Source organism: Plectropomus leopardus, chromosome 7 (assembly GCF_026936395.1).
Source record: "Plectropomus leopardus strain MGB_pleo_1.0 chromosome 7, ASM2693639v1, whole genome shotgun sequence".
Lineage (NCBI taxonomy): Eukaryota > Metazoa > Chordata > Actinopteri > Perciformes > Serranidae > Plectropomus > Plectropomus leopardus.
In genome coordinates, this window is record NC_142182.1 from 16,308,277 (window position 1) to 16,320,623 (window position 12,347).

The 12,347-nt window shown below is 40.6% G+C and overlaps 1 protein-coding gene across 5 annotated transcripts in view; it reads left to right on the plus strand.

The window, feature by feature from the left end:
• Positions 1–12,347, plus strand: part of srgap1a (SLIT-ROBO Rho GTPase activating protein 1a) — a 97,201-nt gene that overhangs the window by 64,460 nt on the left and 20,394 nt on the right. For 4 of the 5 annotated variants that reach the window (XM_042495667.2, XM_042495668.2, XM_042495662.2 and 1 more), the window contains exons 9-15: positions 2,205–2,402; positions 2,942–3,026; positions 5,315–5,342; positions 7,214–7,319; positions 9,798–9,858; positions 10,624–10,701; positions 10,841–10,975. In XM_042495667.2, coding sequence (XP_042351601.2) covers positions 2,205–2,402; positions 2,942–3,026; positions 5,315–5,342; positions 7,214–7,319; positions 9,798–9,858; positions 10,624–10,701; positions 10,841–10,975 — 691 coding nt within the window. Of the gene's footprint in view, positions 1–2,204; positions 2,403–2,941; positions 3,027–5,314; positions 5,343–7,213; positions 7,320–7,958; positions 7,993–9,797; positions 9,859–10,623; positions 10,702–10,840; positions 10,976–12,347 lie in introns of all 5 variants that reach the window. The other variant, XM_042495666.2, reaches the window with a different exon arrangement.

Here is a 12,347-nt window from a genome sequence, read left to right on the forward strand (position 1 = left end):
GGCCAGCACACTCAGAGTGTGTAACTAATGGCTGTATGTTGTAGTAACTTACCTATTTTAGGCACCTGCTGCGGTTGAAGCTACAGTGCAGACATGTGAAGTGATGGTGGAGGTGCAGACTTCTAAGTTTTTTCTTCCTATTAATGGCAGCAGGTTATTTTGTAGTTGTGTCCAAAAAAAAAATCTCCTTTGATCACCAAATGATGATCCTCTTCTGTTGTCACAAGACAGAGTGATGTTTTTTGCGAAGTTTTACGATCCCAGAATCCCCCATTTCCTTTTCTACACTGTCATTAGTCGTGTTTAAACCTGCAGTATGTTTATGCTTCACACTGGGATGGATGACACTCTAACTACATCCACATTGTGTGCCAGAGCCTGTGTGTCAGCACTGTAATCCATCAGTGTAACGCATCAAAGAGACAAAGTTCACCTTGCTTTTCAGGTGTTTTTTATTTTCTTTTTGAAGGCTACATGAGTCACAGGTCAAACTGCTAAAAAAAACAACTAATCCATGGTTTTCTTAAAGTTTCTAGCAGTTACAAGAGGAATCCACCTTGTTCGCTCATTAACACTGAGGTCAGACTCACTTAATAACTAAAAAATAGGGTCATTACCTTTGAGTTAGGGACCTCCTGACCATTAAGAATAATTAGGAGGCGTCCAGCTGTGTGTCACTCAGGACAGCGTTGACCACACCACAGGGTGCACACACAAAACCCTCACACAGTCGAGCTGCGGTGGTCACATAGTGCCTCCTTGGTATGAAGAGGAGTGTTTTGCTGAATTTTTTCTTTTTGTTGGTGTTTCTGCATCGGTGTGGCCCCTTTTTTTCCGCAGCTTTTCCACATCAGTGATTCATGCTCACATGCTTGACAGTCTCTAGACTCTTTCTCCTTGTCTGTTTGTCTTCTTTTATCTCTCTTTCGATTCCTACTTCTCCTTGTTCTGCTATTGTTCTTAGCCTATATGCATCTATATCGATACTATTCTGGGAAACTGGTGGACAAAACTGGGTTAGGCAAAGAATTTGAAAGCGTAAACATCAGACAGAATGGTCTCTGTGTTGACCCTTGACTGACCCTTGGTTTAAATAAATGTCTTTCTACAACGTAGATCATACAGGTAATTACAATAAATGAGAAAAATTTGTATTCTCACGAATAATGCATTTAAATCTTTATCTTAATCTTTGTAACACTATGACATTTTTTTTCAGAATTACAACTTAATTCTCATAATATTATGACTTAAATTATAAAATCAAAGATTTTTTACCCTAATCGTCTTTCACACCATCGAGTGCCATTAACAGATCACACGTTTTATTTGTTCATGATACAGTCTGTGTTTAGTCATAAAACCATATATGTTTTAGTCCCAAATATTGACTGTTGTAAGACTGTTTTTTGTAAACTTTCACTTTTTTCACAAAATATAACTATTTCTTCTAAAAAGTTATTCCCATAATATTATTATACTTCATCAAATTGTGATGTTATTCTTGTAGCATCATAATTTTTTACCTCTAAATAGGAGGACTGTATTTTTAAAGTCTCTGTTTTACCCAATATTGGGACTAACACTCCATTGTACCATCATGTCTGTGAACTACAAGTTCTCCATTTATAGTCTTTACACTCAATTAGCATCAGCTTTGATCTCTTTAACTATGGAGCTGTTACAAGCTCATTTGCACTTTAGTTCCTTCCTCACATCCTCTGTCATCTTATGCCATGGTATACTGGATGCTGTCATGGCCTGCAGCACTTGCACTGGCCGTAGTAAGAAGAGGGGCACGGCTGGCAAAGTCCTGACATTTATAAGCTTCAGCAGAAGCACTATTGTTGACAGTGAAGAGGCGGTTATGGAAATGAACCTTAAAAGCCTGCGACTGAATGTACCATCTCCAGCAGACACTGTTCACCTCTGGCCCCTCTGAGTGCATGCAAATTGATTGCCTTGGCTGGGAATGGTGCTCAGGGGCTGGTGGATTCTTTAAAACTTGCGTCTTGTCTGAAAACACCTGAATTTTTCAGAGTGTCATGGGATAGCGAGAGAGGTTTTAAGGGAGTGCGATGATACAAGACGCTAGATATGCCGTGATGGTAACATCGTGATAGTGAAGAGATGACATAAAGCTTTTAAGATGGCTTGTTTTCACAACTCTTCAACTCTTCCTCACCTTCTCTTCATGGCTTCAGATCAAAAAGACGTCGGAGGCCACCCTGACCACCATCCAGGACATGGTGACCATTGAAGACTATGACGTGTCTGAGTGTTTCCACCACAGCCGATCCACAGAGTCAGTCAAGTCCACTGTGTCGGAGACGTACCTAAGCAAACCCAGCATTGCCAAGAGGAGGGCCAACCAGCAGGAGACAGAGCAGTTCTACTTTATGGTGAGTGGAGATGTGTGGCTTCAGAGAAGAATAAGCAAATACAAAGGGAAAAGACTTCAGAGGCCTCTTTTATTTCTGTATGAAAACAGAAATAAATCTCTCTTTGAGGACTTGGTTTGCTTTCTATCTTAGATGTTTCAAAAGAAGAAAAGTGCCGGATTTTTCTTGTCTGATTACATTTTCTGCCTAATATCTGCTCCAAAATGAATCTGAGAATATGAACTCAGAGCTTTTATCTGGACTTTAAAAAGCTTAATCTGTGCATGTAACTTCTATCGGACATTAAAGTATGAATCTTCAAGCCTCTTTGAAACTTTTGATCAGCTTGCAAAGGGGTAGCACTCCCAAAATATTTCCATTTTGTGAGGCTAACTGCTATCGTGTTCCAGTCTGAAGATGGACATGCTCTGATAAAGGCTTTAAAAAGACTCTCAGCGTGTCCTTTGCCCTTGGCTTTCTTATCGTAGATTGCTGTCTTAAGAGCGGGTGCTCTGGCTGGCACTCCGGGCCGCCGTGTAATTACTCTCAATTCTCCACAGAAATTCCGTGAGTTTCTGGAGGGCAGTAATCTCATCTCCAAACTGCAGGCCAAACATGACTTGCTGAAGAGGACCCTTGGTGAAGGTACAGTCACAGTCCCTTTATTTTTATACCCTAATAGCTCCCACTGTACTTCTCAATGTCAAATCCACTTTCAGCAGTTTGTGCGTTGCCTTCTTCCAGCCAATATGAGGGTATATTAATCTTTTCACACAGAAGCTACATTCACACTGCCTGTTCAAGGCGGGAATACCACGCTATTATACCGCCTTGGCGTTCTGTATATAATGTCTGACAGCGGAAAGGAGGGACAGAGTTTTCTGTCCTCTGAGCAGGGAATGGAGGTCCGTCTGAAAGCCTGAAAGAAATGACCATGGCTGTGATGTTTCAAGGGTGTGTTTATGTGTGTGATGCACCGCGGGAGATTTAAAAAGCAGCTGTTAGCATAGCAGTAATACAAAGGAGAAGAACAGTAGCCGTAAACGTCTGCAAACTGGGAAAACAATGAGATTCAGGAGCTCCTTACGTTCCGCAGAGGACGAGATCAGCTGCCATATAACAGAGATGGTAAATGATTGTGATTTAGATGGTATGCCTTTGTTATTGTTAAGAAAGTGCTGCTGACGCATTTATTATTTGTCATGCTAGAGGTGGACGCTCATGTGTTAAACGTCATGCCCATCATGCCTCCTCTGATTGTGAGATCCTGTGACACAGTGTATAATCACACACAGGAGCGGCATGATGCTGCCATCGTTAAGTTCTGTGTAAACGCTGGAGCGGCATGAAGGGGGGACTTTGTTGTGACCCGATTGCACGATCTCTGTGAAAAAGCGGCTTAAGATTGCACTATAGGGCCACCACAAAGTCCCTTCTTTATATATAGCATGACATATAACATGCATTGACAGCCTTTTCTGAGCAATAACAATGGCATTAATGTGTAAATAACAATCATTTACTGTCCCTGTTATATGGCGGATGATCTCATCCTCTGCTTGGACAGTAAGGAGTATGGGACATCATTGGTTTTCTAACTGTGGACATTTTAGGTTGCTTTTCTTCTTTTTTGAGTTGGCCGCTAACTACTGCATGCCGTTTTTTAATTTTCCTGTGGTGGGTGACATACATAACACAAAAATGTGATACCTTTCCCACCCATGGTCCTGTCCTGACGGCTGTCCTTTATACACAATTGCCAAATTGGCACTGTAACTACCTCTGTTACCGACTTGAAGTCAAAACAACACTGTCCCCTCATTTTGCGATTCTACCTTGTATACAGATTTGCGAAGCAGCATAACAATTCCTGCCTTAAACAAGGGATGTAACCATTACATTTCATTACTTTGTGTATCGCCTTCTTTCAGCCAAAATGAGGGTGTATTAGTGCTAATCAGTGTCCAAACAGCGAACATAGCTAATGATTAGTTATTGAATTTTGTCTTTTTTGTTTTGTGAAGTCTTGCTCAAGCAACTTCATCCCTTTTCTGTGGCAAATTTCCAAATTTTTGCCTGCTTTTCCCACTACTCAGAGCTCCTAGATGGTAATCTGGGTCTTAGCCAGGCGAGCCAGAGCTGAGGGGGATTGTGAACTTGTATTATCCGTCTTAGTGATTGATTTACTCCCAAGTTAATGGACTGCCTTGTATTAGAGGGGTGGCGGTCATTACAACGGTCTCTCCTTGGTCTACATTGGTGGTATCTCCTTGAGGCCTCAGCTAATTTACCATCGAGTGTCAGTCATTGTTGTAACCAGCTGTCCTGGTGGTCTCAGTTAGACTGTTCACCTAATAATGGAGTAATAGAGCCGTGTGCTAACGAGGAAGAGAGGAGCCTCCTGCTTCTCCCACACGCTCCTTAGTCATAATGTAGTCAATGAGCTGGAGTACAGTATGAGTCACACAGACAGGTCAGATCCTGTTCACGGGAACAGATGGCCACACACACGAAACTACTCTTGTTCTCCAAAACCATTTGGAAGCTATTTTCTGCTTAATCTTACTCCGCCTGTCCAAACTTGTATCTCTGTGTATTTCTATAATGATTATTGTGTCTGTGCACTACGTCAGTTGTAAACTGTTCCTGGTGGATGTTTGTGCCATAATTGTAATGCAGCAAAATTGTTGCCTTTTTTAGCCTCTGTGTATGCTATGAGCTATGAGCTTTTTTATGTGTGTTTGTATGCGTAGATGTGTGTACAGGTTTTGTTTGTGCCGCTCAAGAGGCCAGTGGTTGCGGCAGATGGCAGGCTTCAAATGCTTCACTAGCCCTATGCAAAATGCACCGCAGGGACCTCAGAGACAGGTCCTGGCATGTCCACACTTCTAACTTCCTCTCACATCTCTTCTCTTTTCTCTCTTCACCCGCAGGCCACAGAGCTGACTACATGACCACAAGGTAAAGCGCACACACACACACACACACACACACACACACACACACACACACACACTTCAGGACCTGTGTATATTCAAGACACACATCCAGTCCTCTTTTCTTTCAGCAGTGACAGAAACATTGGTGACGTGTTGCAGGTCATCAAGGCTAGGACAGTTTGCCTCAGGGTATTCTTATGTGAAGTCCTCTGTGACCATGAAAGCAGAGGAGTTCATAGTTCGACAGATGTGCCAGCCTCCATGTTTTGGCGGCGTTACTGTACTTGCTTTTCCAGACAGTGCCGTAGAGAGAATCCAAACTGGGTAAAGTGGAGAAGGATCAACCTAAGAAAGGATGAAAAGAGAGGAGAGGAGAAACAATTTGCATGAAATTTAAATGTTTTATTCAGTTTTAAAGAACAACAAATGAAGAGTGAAGAGGACCAGATGGGTCAGTTGAAACTTCAGTCTAACTTTTGCATCTTTGAAAACAGATCATGTTGCGCTGCATAATTCACTCTTATTTCGAAGCTTTTTATGAGCAGAGTAAACTTAACAGCTACAGATCCACAGAAGTGACTGGCCGATCAGCAACTCCTTTCATAAATGAGTTCATCATTAAGTTCGTTTTTTAAGCAAAAATCGAAAATAATCCCTACCTTTAACTTCCTAATTGTCACAATTTTTACATTTCTTTGTTTTATATTCTTGTAATCTGAATATCTTTTGGATTTGGACCTTGAGGTCTGTGATGACAATTTTACAGTTTGTCCCACATTTTATACGCTAAAAAGTCTATTGAGAAAATTACTGGAAGAACAAGTGATAATGAAAACAATTTTTAGTTGGAGCCAACCGCTAACCACCGATGCAGAAGGGCCAAAAACTGCAGTTCATCATATGGCCACTTTTGATGAACAGCAGAAATAAACATGTTAAAAGCCTGGTATAAAAACTTCAACATCTGTGACAAGTTTATTGATGCATGTTTATACAACTCACCCGTTTACATTTTACTGAGGCACAAAGTTATGCATATTTAAGGGCGGGGCCTCATAATTGACAGGCTGTCTGTGAGGCGTCACTACAGTCTGTAAATCAGATCCACTCCTCCCTCCTCCACAGCTCCAACCTCTTGTCTGAATTTGCTCAATTCTTGCTCCAAAAAAACAAGATGACGATGGCTGAAATGCCAAACTCAGGCTCTTGGATACTGCAGTCCTCAAACCAACGGGTGATTTCACAGTAGCTGTGTCCGTTCTTTTATACAGTCTATGGTTGCAGTCCTGCTCTTGAAGAGATTAACACGAGTGTAAAATGTCAGTAAAGAAAGTTCAGGGGTGGTTTTGCCTAATAACAGCTTAATTCAAATTGCAAATACTTCATTTCTTGTGTATGCACGATCAGATATTTAAAACGCCTTAAGGCTTTTCTTGCAGAATAATTTTGTCACTATGATGGAGAAAGGACTAAAGTCCTGGACTCTTTTAATCTCAGTCACATAGGTCGCAGGAAGCCAAATCACACACACACACACACACACACACACAGAGACAAGGCAAGGCGAGGCAAACCCCTGCAGGGTCTGTCATGAGGTGGATGCTGACACATATGATGCTCCCAGCGGGTCTGATATTTCACTGGCCTCTGATATCTCATGTAGAAAGAAAAGTCGGGATTATAAAAGAACAAGTTCATTCACGGGTTTCAGCAGTGTCTGAAAATACCCTCATTCACCTGTCCATCATCTTGAGTCGAAGGGTTTTAAAGATTAGTCAGCCTCAACTTCAGTTAAAGTCTTTGAAGGACATGAAGGTTATTGGAGAAAAGATAAACCACTCTAAAAAGAAAACTGCACTGTTTACTTCTTCTAATGCATTCTTTGTATTCTAGACATCCCAACGGGCCATTCAAAACCCACACCGGCACCCGGCGGGCTAGACCCCGCTCTGTTTTTAATGTTAGGTTATTTAATGGCAATTTGGAGTCATTTATCAAGGTACTGATTACCAGTCTGCCCGCTTGACATTGCTCCTCCTCCTATCTATTTTCTGTCTTGCTCTGGCTTTCTGGCCATTTCGGTGGGTTCCCCCAAAAGCATTTCAGCTTTGATTTATCTCTTACCAACAAAAAACAAACAACAACATAGCTGTTGGATTCTGGAAACCTTCCACATGAGTCAGTGAGCTCTGGCGGTCTGCGTCTGGGATGTATGGGCGGCTCTGATAGATTTGGAGGGCTGAAGGAGGAGAGGAATGACAGTTGGAGGGATAAGTGTTTGTCTCAGTCAGCTCCCCTGACACACTGCTGACCTGGCATCACTGAGCCGCTCTGGCAGAGATATTCCCTCCTCCTCCTCCTCCAGAGCGAGAGCAAAGGCCAGTGAAAACAGCAGGATAAATGGCGGTCAGGGAGCGGATGCCTGACTGATAAGGTGTGCTGCCTCCCTCCTCGGCCTCTTCACTGCCTCTCACCGGTGGCCGGTCCTGTCCACTTCCCATTGTTTCCTGTTGATACTAGCACAGATTGGAATGAGGGTGCGCTCTTAGTGAAAGCTTTGGTGGGCAGCTGCTGTGGTCTTAATCTGGGTCTTGCTTTTTTCTCTCTCTTTCTGTTTCTCTGCGACACTTCTCTGTAGCCGTGGACGACGGAACTCACACACTCGACATCAGGTAGACACCTTGAGGCATCTTGGGGGGCCCATGCTGCTTGCCTGCGCTCATTTCCTTAATCTGTCCTGTCCTTACAGGGAAATGTGTTTGTCTGTGTCTTGTGTTCGTTACCTAACTTCTGTGAGAAGACTGAGACACACTGAATCAATGGTTTTCGCCTTAAACAGAGATGTTTCGGCAAATTGTATCTTTGGTTTCAATTGTGTTTCCCGGCACGAAGCACTTCCCTGCTTCAAAATTGGTATTGAATTTATGTGATACAAAGCAGTCATCCCCAGTCTCACATATCCAAATAGATAATATTACATAATGCTGCTGCATCAGACTGTTGCCTCAACCCTTACGGCTCCACTCCAACAATAGATAGTCGATTTTGGCATGGCTGCCGTGTTTGGTCCGTGCGTATACCCCTGAGCGCTGTAAACAGCTCCACTGTATCATTAAAAGCATGTACTGAGTCCCTGTCCAGCACTGAGCCGCAGGAGCAGCTGGCACCGAGAGCAGAACAAGAGTGCAGTCCACATCTAAGTACGTGAGAGGAATGTGTTTTCTCTGAAGGAGATGGTGCTGCTTCTCTCATCTCACCACTTCTGCCCCGAGCTCCATATTGAGTGTGTGGCCCTTTAGATAAGCTCTCCTTAATTTAAACACAGGGTGCTCTTGATTGCCAGCATAACAAGACACAAAGTATATTTAGCAACACCGGAGGCCAATTGAAATGTGTTGACAACAGGTTTGTTTATGCTTGTCACTGTAGATTTTCAGTGATTTTTGTATATTTTCTGATATTTCATGAGTTATTACAGGAGACTGGGCATGATTAGTCAAATAGCATGAAAGTTGGTTCAGTCGGTCTCAGTAAGATCTCAAACAGGTAACCTTCACTTTGTATGTACACCAACTACACTAACACTGGGTGTGCATGCTTATATACATCTAACATCACGTTAACTAGTTTCTGTTAGAGCTCGACCGACACGTCAGCAGGCCGACATCATTGGTCTATTCATTAGATACATTGATATTGACCTGTATGTTTTCAAATAAACAAAAAGGAATTGCAAAGAAATAAACTGCCGTACTAATTATATAATATCATAATATTATCTACACTTGATGCTGCACACTTACATTAAGTTTAGTTTCGCATGTCTCTATTTATAATTATTTAAATAAAGATAAATTTGAACTACATAGTCTTATATTTACTGGTCTTGTTTATGTTTGTTAAACAAGTTTATTGTAGAACTAATTTCCTACCTTGTATCTTTATTTTGACATTTCTTTATCACAGAATTACTATATTTTTTTATGCAGTGGTGGGAAGTAAATAATGTGTAATTAATGTTATTTTATACCTCTGCTACAGTTCAGAGAGAAATAGTGTACTTTTTACTCTACTACATTTATTTGATAACTTTAATTTCTAGCTACTTTACAGATTCATATTATTAATACAGAATATTATCAAAAAATTAAATATGACATTGTTACAGAGTAAACTACTTGGCAGCATTCAAAGTAATTTACCCCACATATATATCAGATGAAACTTTCAAGAATAAGTAGTATCTATCAATAATTATAATCCAGTGATATAATTTTTTTCTGAAATGGCTCATATATATATAAATATTAATATATATAAATATATTATTAGATTTGTTGTTTTAGTCTCAATTATCAATGTTTAGTGTTCTCTAAATTCCAGTATCTGTCGGGCTCTACTTCTTATATGTATAATAAAAACAGCAAATTATACATGATCTGACATTTGGGTGTTTTTGTTTACTTTGCTTTCTAAGGACTCTGGACAAGCTATTCCCCGTGTGGTTGAAAGCTGTATTCGCTACATAAATTTGTATGGTGAGTTGGTTATTTTTTGCGCACAGACATTTTGTCACATCGGTTGAGCAATCATAACTCAATGACTGTATTTATATTTTCTTTGTTGAATTCTCCTCATAAACAAACTGGAACCTGCTTCATCTCTGTGTCTATCTGACTTAGGTTAAAAGTTGCAGTGCTTTCCAGGCATTAATTGTTTTGGGTGTGTGCATAATTTTTCATGTTGGGGTTTCAGTCATGGGAAAATGCAGTTTCCATCCTGTTTACAGCGGTGCAGCTTTTTTTACACCCAGTTTCCCAAACATATCGTGACTCAAGTGATGAGTTACAATATCTGTTTTAAACCAGACTGAAAAAGACACTGAAAGAATGTAAACTCTGAAGCATTCAAGATGTGACAGAAGGGAGATGTAATGATTTGCAGGCTCGTCTACTGCAAGTTATCCAGCAGCTGATGACGGACAAATCTAAAAGAGACTAATCATGCTTCCTCCTGACCCTTGACCTCTCCCCTTATTAAGTCCTAATCCCATCTGGAAGACAATTTAGTAAAGCTTGATTGTGGCCTCCCTGACTCATTAATTATCTTTAATTAGAAAAGTGAAGGGGCTTAACGAACAGGATGTGCCTTTTAGGAATGAATAAAGCAGGCTTTATTTGCTGACTGAGGGAGTTTTGCTCTGTGACCATCAGAGTGGTCTTATGAGCATATTGAGAGTGTCTGTCCTTTACCCTCTGTTTCTCCTTTTTTCTCACCCTCTGTTTTTGTTTGTCTTTGTGCAGGCCTCCAACATCAAGGAATATTTCGTGTGTCTGGATCCCAGCTGGAAGTCAATGACATCAAGAACTCATTTGAAAGAGGTACATGATGTCTGTAATATTGGCCACAATTAACCAGCAGACTCTTTGAATTGTTATTTAGGTATATTTTACATAAAATCCTGTGCATTTTTAGTAATCAATGATGTCCGACTGAGATGCTCGCTTGTCTGTGTCTTAGGAAACGACCCCCTGACGGACGAGGAGAACAATCATGACATCAACTCGGTGGCTGGCGTTCTAAAACTCTACTTCCGTGGTCTGGAGAACCCACTTTTCCCGAAAGAGAGGTTCAATGATCTGCTGTCCTGCATCAGTAAGAACAGACACATTTTGATTTAGTATCTGTAGTTTTATTTTATTTTGAGCACGTTTTCCAAAGTCATGAAATTCCTGGAAAAGTTATGAAAGGCCCACAGATAGTTTGGCATTGCCAGTCTTGGAAAAGTTTAAAAAATTTACATTATTTTGGCTATTGTTTAAAGTATGTTATGCATCAAACTCCCAAAACATGTCTATGTGAAATATGTTCCTTGTACTGCAAATGTAAAAACTAGTGCTGTGCTGTGGGACCATTCAAACATCACCAGTATCAAGTGATACACACAGATCAAGTACATCCTTGAGTGCCAAGGCCACGCCCCCTTTTGGAGGATAGAAAAACACTGTCATAAAAGGAGAGAAATTGGAGAATAATAAAAAGCTGCTGGGTAGCAGCTGAGCCGAGGCTTACATACGTAAATATTCACCGTCAGTGTGGTAAATTGCTAAATGATTCTGGTGACAGTTTCTACTGATGGATAGCCAACATTAGTTTGTGTGGGAGGCTGCTGCAGCACAGTCACAGTGTAGCAGCATTAGACTGTCTGCTTAAAACAAATCTCAGTCTGTAGATCAAACAGTTGGCTGTTAACCGGTTGGTTATTTAGAGACAACACCTAGTCCGTGGATATTTGATTAAATCACCAGATATCATGATCAGGACATCTATGCATGCATAGATGTCCTGATAAGCAATATTGGCCACTGCATTGTGTCACTGATCCACTTGGACGGTGACCATAATTACCATAACCATAATTTATTGAGCTCAGTTTCAGGCAAGGCCACAAAATAATAATTAGACATGACCTTAAATAAATGTTTGTTTAACAAGAAATAAATGCATGCAAACTTTATACTCCAAATGCCTTGGAAATGCATGTTTGATAACGTGTGACTGTATTGCTGTATGGGCGTAACAACACAGTGTTTTCCGTTTAACCTTTCAGGTGTTGAAAGAATTTTGGAGGGAAGTTAGTCTCACTCAAATGGGATGCAGATCCTCATGACTTTTTACGTTTGTCAAATTAATATTATATTGTACAGCTCATATGAAAATACATTTACAGAAACTGTTTATGCTTTAAAAAAAAATCACTTAACTTGCATTGTTCTTCTCCCTTATATCATGTTTTATTTCCCAGATTACCTCTACATTAGAGCAGTTTTGATTTACTGGTCAGCAGCATGCTATGTAGGCTTTTTTTTAAAAGCTGGAAACTTTGTATAAACATTTAGAAAATTATAACAAAGAAAATGTTGCACTTTTAATAGTCAGCCTAAAGCATAAAACCCTACAACTACAGGACTACATTATACTGTGGTCAAAAAATTCAATGTGAGGCTGTAAAGATTAGTTTATATTG